The sequence below is a fragment of the Alligator mississippiensis genome, chromosome 2 (genome assembly GCF_030867095.1).
Source record: "Alligator mississippiensis isolate rAllMis1 chromosome 2, rAllMis1, whole genome shotgun sequence".
Taxonomy (NCBI): Eukaryota; Metazoa; Chordata; order Crocodylia; family Alligatoridae; genus Alligator; species Alligator mississippiensis.
This window is the reverse complement of record NC_081825.1, coordinates 104,214,444-104,230,407: the sequence shown is the minus strand read 5'-3', so window position 1 is coordinate 104,230,407 and position 15,964 is coordinate 104,214,444. Positions and strand designations below refer to the sequence as shown.

Genomic DNA, 15,964 nt, shown 5'->3' with positions numbered 1-15,964 from the left:
AGCCATACTGTTCCACTCAAGGCTTTTTCTTGCCAGGTCTTAAAAACCTCCAAGGATGGAGATCTACAACCTCTCGGGGTAACCTGTTCCAGTGCTTTACTACCCTCCTAGTGAGAAAGTTTTTCCTAATATCTAACCTAAACTTCCTTTGGTGCAACTTAGACTGCTGCTCCTTGTTCTGTAATCTGCCACCACTGAGAACAGTCTAGCTCTGTCCTCTTTGGAATCACCCTTCAGGTAGTTGAAGGTGCCTATTAAATTCTCTCTCAGTCTTCTCTTTTCCAGACTAAATAAGCCCAGTTCCCTCATCCTCTCCTCGTAAGTCATATGCCCCAACACAAAAGGATGAGAATCCTGAAAAGTCATGCAGGGATCTTTCATGTTAACATTTGGATTTGTTAACAAGAATAAACGACACATATTTATGGTTGGCTGTGCCCAAAGGCCGTAAAGATTGGGGTTGTGCTGTGCTGGCTGCTATAATATGCCTGGCTGAAAGAGTGCTGGTCCTTGAGTCAATGCTGTCTACTGTCATCCAGGAGGTACTTAACTTAGTGATGAGCACTAAAGATATATTTTAGAACAATAAATATATATTAGAACACTGAAATCCATCCAGCTATTCATTGCTTAGAAGAATTGTTTGGGGCCCTGAGAAAAATATCCTCTTTTCAGAGGCAGAAACTGTCCTTTGTGCACATACACAAGTAAAATTTAAGCACTGGCAAAACTTCTTAGATGAAATTCTGAGTCCATGCAAGTTAATGGGAGTTGATCTGCGGTGCTCTGAAAATGTACTCCCCAGATGGCCCCTTGTAAGAGGCCTCCTGGCTATGGCTCCTAGTTGGAGACAAAAAGGAGAAAGAACCTATTAGTGCAACCACACAGTTCATCCAAAACAGCAAAACAACAGAAAAAAAGTCAAAATTAAAATGAAACAAATTTTTGAAGAAAGGAAAGACTGCAAGTTCCTTACCTCCAGATGCACCAGCACTTCCATGGGATGAGCGAAACTATCCACAAAAGCAGGGACACTGCCCAAGAGCTCAGTGTCTGGGTATGATGTGCTATGTCCACATTGCACTGTTGCAGCTTGCACAGGTTCAATCACAAGAAAAAAATCTCCAGTTCAGCCTCAGCTTAGGAGTACTCTCCTGTCATTAACACTAAGGCCAAAAAACAAATACCTCATCATAAATTACTGGCAGTATTCAGAGCTGTAAAACACAGACGGGCCAAGTTCAAGCAAGGGACAGAGCTTATAGTGCCTGGACCATTCTGAAAATAATACAATTAATGAACAAGATTATGATCTATATTCTAAAGCAAGATATAACAGTCCCAACAAAGACAATTACATCATGGTTATCCTCTGACTCGGTTACAACTGGGTTTAAAACTGCAGTATAGGTTGTGTCCTAACTGTGTCCCGCAACTGGGCTAAAACCCTGGAGCTCTAGAACCTAATTTTCGTAGTGGTAAGCAAATGTACCGCTTCCCCCCAAATTGCAAGTTGTCATTATCTCTGAAACTCAAACCCCAAACTCCCAAATGAATGTGAAGGGTTTTGGTTTTTTGTCAGGCCCTTGCAAAATGAACAACAAAGTTCAGTTCCTGAGTGGATTTGTTTGCTGAAATGGTGCAAACTCACACACCCTGCCAAGGAATTTTAAAGCTTTATATTTCATTCTGAAAAAGGAGAACTGAGATTGTGTATCAGACTTTGAAACAGTTTCACTATGAATCTCTCTCTATTTTAGAAGTTACTAGAAACACACAGCTCTAGACAAAATGATAAAACTCTAATACAGATATAAAGAGTCCCCCAGATCCAACAGAATTTGTCTGCCAAAGATAGATTCTCCAAACCGTGACAAGTGTACTTGGCTTCTGCTGCCATCTGCACAAAGGAAAGCAAATACCAGTACATTTGTTCAGTCTTGTTACCCTATGATGGTGTATTTTCTTTTATGAGGATAAGGAATTGACAGCCTAACGTGAGAACAACTTGATTTTTGTATCTCAGCAACGGCATCATTCTTAGATACAAAATCTCTAGAAAGTGGGTCAGTGGCACTGAAATGCTTCATTGGCTCAAAGCAGGCTTAAGATTGGATTAAGCAGTTAAATCAAAGGGCGCTCTTTGTGTAGTAGAATCAGTGTAGTTGGCATGACACCATCTTGCCAGGCCGCCCTTGCTGTCGGAAAAGAGGAAGGACTAGCAGATACTCCTTACAACCCTCAGTTGGTTTAATGGTCCCTTAGCTCTGAAGCCTCTCCATATTGTGCCCGGAGCCAATGAGGTTCTTGAGTAGATCCAGGGGACAGTGGCCTACATGCCGATTCATGCACTAGCCCTAAGGCACTGGCTTAGCATGTACAGGACACTCATGAGTGCAGAGAAAAAGAAGGCAGGCTACACTTCTCCAGTGGGTGTCTGATAGGGCTGTGTGAAATTTTGGCAGCTGTTTCGTTTCAGAGGCATTTTGGGCCATTTTGGCACCCAAAACACCGAATCTGAATCAAAATAGAAGGCTTCGAAACATCTCTGAAACAAAACGAGGCATCTGAAACGTTTGGGAAGTGTTTCGAAAAATTTTGGAGTTTTGGAGCCGGGCTTGCAGGGAAACAGCTGTATACTGCTGCCCTGCCATGTGACTTGGCTCCAAAGGGAGCAGAGGTCTGCACCGGGGATCTCCTCTCTGCTGCTGCCCCAGCGACACGGGGCTGCATGGGGCAGGCAGCGGCGGCAAGGAGACCCTCAGTGCGGATCTCTGCTCCCTGTGGAGCCAGGTCACGCGGCAGGGCAGTGCTGGTCCCTGCTGCGCAACCTGGCTTTGCGAGATATGGAGCAGTGTGGGGCGGGCAGTAGAAAATAAAATGAGGTCTAAATGAAAAATAGCAAAAGCAGAGACAGCGCGGGGTGGGCAGCAGCAGTGAGGAGACCCTGACGCGGATCTCTGCTTCCTGCAGAGCTAGGTCGCGCTGCAGGGACCAGCATTGGCCTGCCACACAACTTGGCTCTGCAGGGAGCAGAGATCAATGCTGGGGTCTCCTCACTGCTGCTGCCCACCCCATGCTGTCTCTGCTTTTGCTATTTTTCATTTGGATCTCATTTTATTTTCCTTCTTTCTCCATTCACAAAAAGTAATAAAATATCCAAACAAGGCTGATGATAGTGATGATTAAAATACCTACAAGCCCTGTACCTAAACTAGTATTTGTCACATTCTTGTATCCTAGGTCATGCAGGCACATGGGTGTTTTCTGCCCACAAGCGCACCCATGATGCAAGCGCACATACACTTGCGTGTGCATACACACATAAGTATGGATTAATTGCTCAGAAAGATGCCTTTCAGTTGCCTTTTGCTTTTGTCCACAAGTGAGAATTTCTAACACTCATTTGAGCTAACAAGCTTTTTATTTAATGTAAGATGTTATTTAGGGGATGGGGATGATATTTGGGGATTGTTAGTATGCATGTATCCATTTAAAAAGTAAAAATTACTAGAAGAAAACAGGGTAAAAACACCTATTACTGCTACTATGTTTTCTTTTTGGACAAACAACTAGTGAACTGTTACTTCTTGAATTTTTAAAAAAAATCTGTTTTTCAGTATAGGCTTTCTGACCAATACCCCTTTTGAAAAGATGAATAGATATCAATAAATAGCCTCCAAGTGATGTAAATAAAACTCCAAGTGATGTAAAGAAAATAATGAAAAGGCACAAAGAAATTCAACATACATTTTTTTCTGAATGACATGTTAGGGAACATACAATAGGGAAAATGTTTATAACCCCATCTTTTGCATTATGCTACTGAAGCATAAATAGCTTCCAATTTTAAGTATATCTGGAATTACTAAACTTCCTCCTTCTCCTAGCTACAATCAGGTGTCCAGGACATATGCCACACATTTAGTTTAAAGCTTGACAGATCTGGGAGTTGCAGAATACAACACTTCTGAGATGTGAATGTCTCAGAGTTAATGATCTGCACACAAACTGCTCCAGCTTAAATAATCAGTTACCAATACGTGACTTCTGAGAATAAATAATAAGCAAGAACTAAAGAAAATCAAATTCAGGAATTAATACATGAACAAATAAACAATGGCAGTATTTCCTCTCTAACTACTTCCTATTTTTAAGAGTGTCACGTGATTTGGCTACCCACGTAAAAACAGTATTTTGAATTAAGGCAGACAAGAAGAAAAGGACCAGCTCAACTAAGCAGAAAATGCATCTGACGAGCATATTAAACATAGGAGCTAGAGTGTAAGTCTAGGTTATCATAGAAGAACAAGGTGAAAAAGTTCACACGTACTGAAGTAAATTCCAAAGATAACCATAACACTTTAATCTATTGTGTGTTGCTTTAAATAGTTTGTTCAGAGATTCTTCAGTTTCATTTTGCTGTTTTATCATATTTAATACATTCCCTGGTACGCAACGTCAGGAAGGGTCTGTGATGGATTAGTATTACATGATATTCAAGGTTGCCACTTTAAGCCAAATTCCTTATCTCCTTGAGATTTCAGCCAAATTTAAAGAAATGAAAACACTCCAGGGGAAAAAATGCCCTCCAAAGCTTGCCTTGTTATTTCAGTTTCTGCATAATGCTATTAGATGGCAAGTAGTGCAAACTCTACTCGAAGTAGAAACTTACTGCTTGTTGTGAAGTTACCCTCCCCAACCTGGGGAAAGGGATCTACATCCTGGATGACTTGTAACACTCCCACAGTCCGGACAGGAGGATCCAAAGCTACGGAGCTTTCATTCACAGTTATATCACTAGCTCCTGTAATCTGATTGGTTGGAGGTCCACCTATGGAAGCTTCAAAATCTGGAGGTATATCGTCTATGCAATCCGCATTTGGCTAATGGAAATAAAAAGAAGAAACTATGAGCATTCATAGCACAATACATTTCATTTCCTCTGCGCCTTTCTTTTTAAATCATTTACCTACTGCTAATAATGTCACCTCACTGATTTCAATGGCACCACATATGAATATTTAAAAGTTCAGGCCTGTAAATGGTAACATCCAACAAATACACAGTTAGTTTGCTTTCTGTGTACTTATATCCTCCTAATAGTATATGTGGTAAGACTTAAGAGTATGTGGAGAAATGTTTATCACGAAAAAGTATTACCATCTATAATATATTCTCTCTCTCAATATTTGGTAAAAGTATGAGGTCAAAGATGAGTACATTTATGCAGAGTCAGATTATGAGCATAAACCCAGGCACTCTATGGAAGAGAATTTGTACCTTCTAAATCATTCCTTTCCCAAAATAATACCATATTTTCTCAGATACAACACACACCTTTCCCAACAAAATAAGCCCCACAAAATTGAGATTAGTGTTTTAAGCAGGGAAGCTGATTTTCTGCCAGGGATAGAAGAACCCTGCTTTGTTTCCTGCTTGTCAGTACAGCAGCTATTATATTACTATTCAGGGCAGTTGAATAGTAACAGGGAGAGAGGGAGTCAATTGACTTAATGACTCTTTGTTCTTTACTCCATAAGTGTTAATAATCCTCTCTCCTTTTTAATGGTCTTGATGTTCCACTAATCAAGCTAACTGTTTAAAGGGCATTTTTGATGTCTGCTAGCTGCATCTGGTCTCTCTCCTGCTATTTCAGAGCCTTAGCAACTCTTTAGCTCTCTTCAAAAATCATCACCCATGGAGACTAATCCTCAGCAGCAGCTAGGGATTCAGCTTTAATTAATGGGAAAGGAAGGGTGAGCTAGAAGAGGATAATCCTCTATGCTGCCATAACCCTGGAACTATCTTTTTTTCCTTCATTCTGCCTTGCAAAACCAAAGCATGTATTATATACCTGGGACAGGTTGCATGTGTGAAAATACTGTATATTCTATTGAGTTGGTATCACAGAGTTGTAGTAAAGATAGGGAACTGATAAGAATTACTAGTGGGCACATACATTCGTGTGCAGGAGAAAAAGCAGAATAAAGAGAACTGGCTACATAATGGAAACTATTTATGATGTTAAGGCTGCTGGTAGATGTTAATATAATTGTGCAGTTGGGATCTGAAAAACTTTATGCCCAATCCCAAAAATCATAAGTCCTGCCATGCCAGATATTCATGGCAGGGCATGTGATTTTTGGGATCAGGTATAAAATTCCTGTCCCCAACTGCACAATGCCTGGGGGTTGGGAGTTCCCCAATATCCAGCTGTCCACCCTGTAGCATTAGCTAGTTTTAAATGTCCCCTGCACAAGGACATGTCAAGTCTTGTGCAGCAGGGAAGAAGGCAGCTCCAGTTTGCAGGTATAGGACCTGGAGATGCCTCTGTAGGATCTGCCAGTGGGCAGCCTCAGGTCTTCGGTTCAGGACTCAGGGCTGCCCTGTGCCCAGGGCCAACAATCAGGTGTCCAGGACATATGCCACACATTTAGTTTAAAGCTTGATACAAACCAGATGTGGAACATCTTTGTGGCTGGTTTGCCATTTTATTCCACTATAAATTCTCTGAACATGTGGTATATTACAATTTATATTGTGATTACCATATTAATATCTGCCCGGGCTTTACATTTTGCCTATAATATCATTTATTTCTCTTAGCTGAAAATAATGGAAAAACAAGAATTTCAGGAGCTATATGCTATCCTCAGTCTTCCCAATTTTGTAGTCTCAGACAAGCCAAGTAAATTAAAAAACAAAACAAGAACGCACAAAAATAAAACAAAAGTTTCATCTCCAAACTAAAACTCATGACATATCCAGCAAGCACGTGACTATGCCCTGAAAGAAAAATGTTAGATAGCTTGCTTCAGTTTTTAAGTGTTGAGATTTCTATTAGCTTTCTCTAAGTACTGCCTCATGAATTAAAAAGTGATGAATGAACTAAAATAAAATTCTAGTGATCTTCCAAGTATTTCTGTGTGGGTTCCTCTCATGTTCGCACAAGGGTGATTACTAGAAAGCAGCCCCATGAACATTAGTAGCAGTTCTGTTAGAAACTGCCTACCTACATCCACAGGAAAAAATATTCTAATTCTGCCAACAAATATGCCATGTCATGTCAGCAGAGGTGCCATATTTCCTTTTCTCCACAGCACGGATATATACAATTTGTTCACCAGAAACAGATTCTTTATTTTGTGGTATAAAATAATGACAAAGAGAATTGAAGGGGATGACCGATAAGAAGATGCATTCACATTCTGCAAGTAGAAAGAGGAACATTTGGAACTGCAGGTACCCAGACACACTGTTAAGCTTAGGAGTTACCAAACACTTACAGCCATAATTTTTAATATATTTAGGTTTATAACCTTATAAGGCCCTTTTGTAAATCTCATTAGCTGCCTGCTAGCATCTTAAGACATCTAAATTCCTCCGGCCCTTATGATCTGACTCAATCAAGTGCATAAACATGTGCTTAACTTTAGGTACAGGAGTAATCCTATTGAACCGAGTAGGAGTGAGACTATTCCATTGTATAAAGTAAAGCATATGCTCAAGTGTTTTGCTGGATCAGGATGTTAGAAAAGTTTAACCTTTCCTTTGAATTTCTTGTTTTTTTTGTTTCTTTTACTACATCTTTTTTTTTCTTTTGCCATAGTTTTTAATGAAAGAGATGTGTATTTAAAATGCTCAGATCATTTTTTTTTTGTTCACAGACTCAAATTTAAGACAAACATTAGTACATTGCTAGAAAATTTTAAAAAGCTAGTTCACAGGCAGGCAGACTCAGAGCTGGAGAAAGACTAAAAAATGGCTAGCACAAAGACATACTGAATCTTCAGGAAAAAGAAATTCTACTGAAACCCATTTAACTGGTATTCTTTTCAGTGCAGCAATGCATATTATAGTTTTATAAGCACAATCAAAAGTTGCTGGGCACAAACATAAGCTCCCTTCCCACATTTTTCAGTGGTTGGAGAGCCCATTTTCGTTATAAATACCTTTGAAATGTCATAATATAATCAAATTTGGTTTTGAGTTCTAAACGATTTAACGAAAAAAATGGTTGTTTTTTTTTAGCATTGTAATTACAAAAATGCTTGAACTATTTTTTCCAGTGATTGATCCCTGCTCTCTGCCCTTGTATCTGCATTTCCTCTCTGAGAACAGGACTCTATTCAGCAACTTTTAAACCCTTAAAATAGGAAATTCCAATGAAAAGCTAGACAAAACATTGAGTAGTGATATTTGGGCAGTTTTAGTTCAAGTAATTCATACTTTTATTCATGCAGGTTTACTTTTGTATTAAGTAGCAGACTTTAATAATAATGATATGAAGCACTGTTCTTTAAAAATCATTATTTGTGACTCTCTTTAAATGACACAAATACATTTGGTAAGTTTTGTTTGTTGTATTGGCTTCTCTCCTTTTCTATACAGGTGCACCCCATGAGTCTGATCCAGAGCTCACTGAAATCAATGGGAGTCTTTCCTTTGGCATCAGCATATTGTGTACCACGGTTTTTTTATGAAGGGCTCCAACTCATCCAATCTACTAGAAAAAGTGCAGCATATTTAGAACACATTTAAAGAAAAGAGGAGGACTCAAAGAGAGAATTTTTTTACATTATCGTCTTGAAAATGAGGCAGCTCTTTGAAATTTAAAGAGAGGAGAGTCACTTTAAATACCCTGATGCAAAGATGCCAAGCTTTAAGAGCACATACAGGTACTAGCAGAAGGATGTAGGCCAAACTTGTACTGACCTAAATGGTGGTGAAGGTTTGTAATGGAGGTCCAGTTCAATGAACAGGAGCTGAGAACTTGTGAAACTTTTCTATTTACATTAAAACCTTATTTCAGGAAGACATTTTTAAAAAACTTTGACTAAGAAAGAGTTAATTGCGTCTAAACTGCCAAATTTTCACGTACCAATTAAAAATTTAGATCTACCTTTTAAAATCCATTTTAATTAGAAAATATTGTTCCTTCTTGTTAGAAGGAAAAGCCACACCATTTATATTTACATAAGCCAATTTTGCAAAATATACCAATAAGCATACAGTTGGCAGGAAGATGACATATGCTGCAACAGCTGAAAGTACTGCCTATAGTTAAAATTTCCCAATATTTCCCATTATAAAACATGGTCTGGAGTTGCTTATGATTTTAACTACTTAAGCTGCTTTTTTCCATGATAGGCATATGCCTTCAGTTTATAGCTGAGTTTTTTTGGAGTCCTATTGTTTTGTCCATTTTAAACAAAATCCTATAACCACTTCATTGCGAAGCTCTAGTACCCGAACACTTTGGACCAGGGACTGAAATTTGGCAGGCTGATGGCGTTGTGCCAGGAATGTGCCTTTGGTTGTGCCTGTGGAGTTCCAATCAGATTCATCCAAGTGCAGAATATATGGAATTCTCAATTCACATATGCTCAGCAGAGATCTGTTACCATTTGGCAACTGTACAAGCAAAGCAGAAACAGAAGGTCTGTAACCACTAGAGCACTCCCCTTCTCCTGAATCCAGGAATCTGGAGTCTCTGCATCCCTCTGCTGTCAGTAAATTGGTCTAAACTTCTAGAGCAAAAGGTGTGTCACTTTCTTTTTACTGCCTGGTCCACATAAATGGTAACAGCCTAACCTTAGCTGGTACTCCAATAGCTTAAGTGATAGAGAGCCATGATATAGACCCAACAGCCCTAACTAGCTGACAGTCCATGTCGTGGTCAGCATGGTTTCCAAATGATGCAGTGTGTTTTTTCAGTTTTGTTTCTAAGAAATCTAGGAAATTATATTAAAAAAAATTTATGCAAATAAATAGAATAGAAAAAAATTAAGATTGCAAAATTTAAAATTAAGGATGCCAGTATAATCTTCATTTTCTCCCACTGGGGCAACTGCATGGTCTCTATTATGATTCTATTCTTTATTTAAATGACACACACTGCTTTTCCCACAGAACTCCTGCATGGCCAGCACTCACTCAAAGAATCAATCAAGGGTATAAACATTAGAGGTGCACCAATACATCGGTCTGATATCGGATTGGCACCGATATAAAGAAAATTGATTGTATCGGAATTCAGCCTAATGTGGCTGAGCACAGCACAGCAGGCAGCGCAGCACGTAGGTGGCGAGGAGCACAGCCCAGCAGCATAGAGAGCTGCGTGCAGCTGGTAAGTCTGTTTTGGTGGATGGAAAGGAGGGAGGGAAGGGCATGCGCTGGCAGATGAATGACCCCCGCAGTGAGGGAGTGGGGAAGGGGAGGGGCACGGGATAGAGCTGTGGTTCGTCTGGGGGGTGCAGGGCAGGGGGGGCAGCTCCGGCTGCTGTATGCACCCCGGGAGGACACGGGGAGGGGTAGATGTGCCCCCAGATCTGCGTGGGGCAGGGCAGGGTGGGCTGTAGCTGAGGCGGTGTCAGGCTCTTCCTGGTGCATGGGGGCTGCGCTCAGGGCTGTGGAGCCATGCTCGGAGTGCACCCTCAGCAAGTATACAGATGACACCAAGCTGGGGGGAGCAGTAGATACTCTGGAGGGTAGGGCTAGGATTCAGTGACCTAAACAAATTGGAGGACTGGGCCAAAAGGAATCTCATGAGGTTCAACAAGGACAAGTGCGAAGTCCTGCACTTAGGATGGAACAATCCCTTGCACCGGTACAGGCTGGGGCTGACTGGCTGGGCAGCAGCTCTGCGGAAAAGGCCCTGGGGGTTACAGTGGACAATAAGCTGAATATGAACCAACAGTGTGCCCCTGTTGCCAAGAAGCCTAACGGCATACTGGGCTGCATTGGTAGGAGTGCTGCCAGCAGCTCAAGGGAAGTGATTATTCCCCTCTATTCAGCACTGGTGAGGCCACATCTGGAATACTGTGTTCAGTTTTGGGCTCCCCACTACAGAAAGGATGTGGACAAATTGGAGAGAGTCCAGTGAAAGACAATGAAAATGGTGAGGAGGCTGGGGCACATGACTGCAGAGGAGAGGCTGAGGGAACTGGGCTTATTTAGTCTAGAGAAGAGAAGACAGAGGGGAATTAATAGCAGCCTTCAACTACCTGAAGAGGGGTTCAAAGGAGAATGGAGCTAGACCATTCTCAGTGGCGGCAGATGACAAAACAAGGAGCAATGGTCTTAAGTTGCAGCAAGGGAAGTTTAGGTTAGATATTCTGAAGAATTTTCTCACTAGGAGGGTAGTAAAACACTGGAACATGTTACCCAGAGGTTTTTAAGAGGTTTTTAACCAATGGTATCCAGGTTACTTAGGAGGTTTTTAAGACCTGGCTAAACAAAGCCTTGGCTGGAATAATCTAGTTGGGGATGATCTAGCTTTGAGCAGGAGGTTGGACTAGATGACCTCCTGAGATCCCTTCCAACCCTAATTTTGTATGATTCTGTGTTTCATGGTTACCAAAGCTCCTCAGCAGCACTCAGGAGAATGAGGCTGTACTCCTGCTTCTGCCATGCAATTTGCATGTGGTGTTGGGCAGGTCATGTAAATTAGAATACATTATTTATTTTCTAGAATCTGAGTCACTACAGGTCACATTTGCAGAAGTGCTTGCCATTCAGAACTGGAACTGAAGTAAATATGAACTGTGCTAAGAACATGAAAAATGGTAGACGATACCAGACATCTGAAAAATCAAGCCTAAAGCTTATCAAACTGGGCACTCAAAATGACTGGAGACTTTACTACATCCTCCATGGGTAAAATTCAGATAATTCTATCTTACTTCTTTGGGGTCTTGTGAAGCATTCAACTACTGCAGTAATAAAGCCACTGAAACGCACATGACAAAAGGAACAATTCTACATTCAGCACAGACTGCATGATGTGGAAATAAGACATGGTGTCATACACTGAACGAGGAGGATAAAATTAAATATTGTAAAACTGCTCACTAAGTGAGTACTGCCTATCCTGTGCACTGAGTCAGGGACCCCATGAAAAAATAACTGCATGATCAAGTCATTAGAGTATAACACAATGCTGAATTGCACAGGCAACCTTAATTCTGACATTTCCTGACCTCCAGATGCTTCAGATTGTAACACTGATGTATTTTTCATGTTTTACTTTGTGGACAATATATGTGTATGTTAGAAAAAATTGCTTATATATAGTGATATCATAATAATTTCATAGGCAGTTTTAGTTTTCATTGTTCTAAGCTAGTTAACACACCTGCATGATTTTTTTTTTCCTTCTGCATTTTTCCATAGAGTAATAAAACATCACTTGCTACCAGCCTTGTTTTTCATCTCAGTAGTCTGTTTGGATTATATCTCTGTGACAGTTCATTGCTGCACTTGGAGGTAGCTACATTAGTTGTCCTAATTTGTTCATATACTCTCCTTTGTTTTGCCACAGCTCACTTGTGTAGCACACAGATATATAAAACTGGCATACTACCATCTCTGCTTGGGGATGGTATTTGGAGCAGCTGCTAGTCCACCAACTACCAGTGTTTCAGCTTTGAACTGTACAGTCATAAGTTACTTTTCCACCCAATGCATAGATGGTGTCATTATTGCTGGAGAAGGCAGTGAACTTTGTAATACCTGCTTTTAGGAATACTGGATATATGCAACATCTGAATTTGAAAATTCAAGTATCAATTCACAGTTTGGGGTTTTTTTTTTTGCAGATTTCTAAACAGTTCTGAATGTACTGGATGACAGTCTGTGTCCTTATATCATATGATTCACTCCATGTTTAATTAATTGGGGGAAAGGTTTCATAAGCAGGAGGCCTACTGCAACTATGCTGTAAGATAAGGGATGGGACCAATCACATAAGGGCCATAAATCTGGTGGTCAGCATTAGAGGCCAATGGTCTTATTCTTATGCCTCAGGAGAAATTTTAGTTTTACATTTTTGCTTTGACATTGCAATAAAGACTGAAGTCAAGAATAAAATCCCAGTCCTAATATAAAACAGTAAACGGAAAAGGTCTACTTGAGAACGTGGAAATCCATCCAAGTCCTTAAACAAACAAACACTTTCAACAAACTAAACCACACGCACACCCACCCCCAACCCTTCCCAACGGGTGGGTGTAAAGAATGGGAAGCAAAAATGGGACGCATTATTCACTTGTGTGCCCCCAAATACATCAGCATACCATAGCGCTAAGGGTGGTTTGAGAACCGAGAGAGAAAGAAACAGATGGGCACGCGCCCAAGCAGGAGAGGTTATCACTCTGTGGCTGGTCGGCCACGTGCCATGCTTACCGGAATCCCTAGAGCTTTCAGAATGTTCATTTTACACATAGGGCAGGTGCGATGGTCTAGCAGCCAGGGATCTACACAAGATTTGTGAAAGAGATGCCTGCAATGAAAAGCAAGATATTTTAAATTCCCATCCACCCCAACAGAGGTTAAGAGTTTTTTGGCGAGTCCTAGCAGTTTCTTTTGAACTTGGTCAAATCTGGGAGTGGTGAAAGTGTGGTTTTGTCATATGCAAGAGGCTTAGAAAATGGCACAGACACAGTATAAAATGCCCTTCCCTTTTATCTCATTCAGGTGTGTGCACAGCCCCCTGCCAGTGCCAGCAAGATGTATACAAACTAGAAATTCCAAAAAAATCAGAAAAAATAGTATGTTACATGTAGCAGCAAAAAAACTTTCTTAAACTCTTATAGACTGTAAACTCTAATACTTGTAAAGAGAATGTGACTGGTAGTAAAGGTCAAATCACACAGTTCTCTAGTGATGGCCCCAGAACACAAAGGTGATCCTACAATCATGGTTTGTACTGACTCACTTTTTGTGGGAAAAATGTTAAAAGGCAGAGGCAGGGAAAAGACAATACTTAGAAGAAAGAAAAATAAGAGCAAGAAAAAGTAAAACCACTACTACTTTTATCTTTCTGCTCCTAAACCACCAGCTATTGAAATGAAGCACTCTAGCTGTATTTCTCTTCCTAATGTACGGCTGATGCTGTTCCTTCAGCCAGAAAAAGATAGCCAGTAACACAGTGAAGGCATCTGGATGATGCAAGGCATCTTGCTCACATTTTATCCAGTTACAGGTAGCATAGTTTCTTGACCATGAGTCTAAGGTACCTACAGCTGCCCAACCAAAAATGAGGCTGTATAAACCAACATTTAATGCAGTATTTCCCAAACTTTTGATACCCGGGACACACTTTTTTCTGGATTAAATACTGGCAGGACACTTCATTCTTACACCCAAAAAGGTGTGTGTGTATGTATATAAAGATAGAAATAATTTTTTTCTTCCAAAACATATATTCCATTCCCTTGCCAGAGGAAATCAACCAGGCTGAGATGTATTATCAAAAAAATTGACATTAAAAAAAAATCTCTTTAAGCAAAGGGTTAGTTTTTATACCAGTGGCTCTCAACCTTTTTATCCTCAAGCCCCCTCCATACCTTTTCTGAATTTTGCAGCACCTGAGTTGAAAATCACTGAGATAGATCCAAATTCAGAAAATATCTGGAGGGGGGCCTTGAGGCTAAAACAGTTGAGAACTACTAATCTAGCTGCCTGATACCACTTAAGGGCAGTGGGGGCAGGACTTCACTGTGACGTGCCCTGCTCTTTCCCCTCTCTGCCCCTTCCAGCCCCAGGTCTGTAGCTCAGGGGGCAAAGGCAGCCCCTGGTGTTCAGGCTGCTCCTGCAGGGTGTGCGGGCCGGGAGCAGTCCGAGGCCCTTTTTTCACGTGGCGGGCTGTGGCCAGCAGCCCGGACACGCCGGGTCAGGGAAGGCAGGCGGCACGCTAGAATTAGGCACGGACGCTTAATGGTTGTTTAAGATTGTTTACTTACACCGTAGATGGTTGCGGTGCAGGCTGGAAAACTTCCAGGAATACTTCGCTTAAGTCCCAGTTTAAGGACTCGGACAGAACTCTGGATTCACTCACAATTCACTCACATGAAGTTTTTGAGGCTCCGTGGAACTTTGTGCGCAGGGAAGGGTATGTCGAGGGATTGTTCGGCAACGGGGAGAGGCGAGAGGCTGATAAGACCCCTGTTGCCTTCTTGATATTCACGCTGGGTCCAATAGGCTCCGCAGCACTTAGAGATCTTCACAAGATGTGAAGTCTCCTCCTCCTGATGTTCGTGGAGTCCTCCAACTTGGGCGGAAACCACTCAAGCCTCTTATACGGCTAGCAAGCCAATCGCTAGCCGCCACGTAGGAATAATTTAGAACTGACCAATAGTGGGGCACGAATCTGAATACAAATGGCGGGAACTCCTTGCAACGTGCATTTCCTCTCTGCAGCTCAGAAATGCACCCTGCAAAGAAAGCTACAAGTGGCGGGAAAATAATTTAGCAGTGCCGAAGCACACACAAACAAAAATCACACCCTTGGGTTGTGACACAGGGTTTCACATGCTGGTGATCACCCTTGCAGTCCCTTGGGAGTGTGGAAGCAATGAAGGGGACAAGCTGAGCGGTGTGTCCACCAGCCTGCCTCCTTGCAGCAGAGCACGCTGCTGGGAACATGGGGAAGGCTGGCCCAGGGGCTGCCTGGGGGCAGGAAAGACAGCAGCAGTGGCGGCAGTCCCCAGAGGAGCAGCCTCAGGTGCTGCTGGGGTAGCTGGGGCAGGTGCAGAGTGGGGAGGAGAGCAATTCCCTCTTCACACAGGGAAGATCTCGCACCGCACTGCTGTGGCTCTTGCAGTACCCCTTTCAGAACCACTGATTGAATGTGTACATTTTATGGATGCCTTTGCTTCTTCACGGGAGGATGTGCTGTGGGGTGTGGAAATCAAGATATCTAAGGGAGGAAATCAAGAATTCCCAGAGTGCTCAGTGAGGAAATTATCTGCTGTCTTTGTGTCCGAGTTTCAGAGATTTTCCACAAAGGGAGTGCCCACGCACAGCCTAGTGGGAGCTCCTCACTCCTTTTAATTACTGCAACATGTGCAGCCTTTTGGCCAGGCTTTGTCTGGTTTGTTTGTAAGTTATTCTGCAAATATTTTAACTGAGGGGAATCTATCCCCAGGAGAGAGGTGGTGTCCATTTGCCCAGATTTTCA

General features: G+C 41.7%; 1 protein-coding gene across 5 annotated transcripts in view; it reads right to left on the bottom strand.

The window, feature by feature from the left end:
• Positions 1 to 15,964, bottom strand: part of RNF150 (ring finger protein 150) — a 307,968-nt gene that overhangs the window by 36,012 nt on the left and 255,992 nt on the right. For 4 of the 5 annotated variants that reach the window (XM_059722040.1, XM_019489760.2, XM_019489761.2 and 1 more), the window contains 2 exons: positions 13,189 to 13,285; positions 4,676 to 4,886 (listed from right to left, as the gene is read on the bottom strand). In XM_059722040.1, coding sequence (XP_059578023.1) covers positions 4,676 to 4,886; positions 13,189 to 13,285 — 308 coding nt within the window. Of the gene's footprint in view, positions 1 to 986; positions 1,279 to 4,675; positions 4,887 to 13,188; positions 13,286 to 15,964 lie in introns of those variants that run through there. The other variant, XM_059722039.1, reaches the window with a different exon arrangement.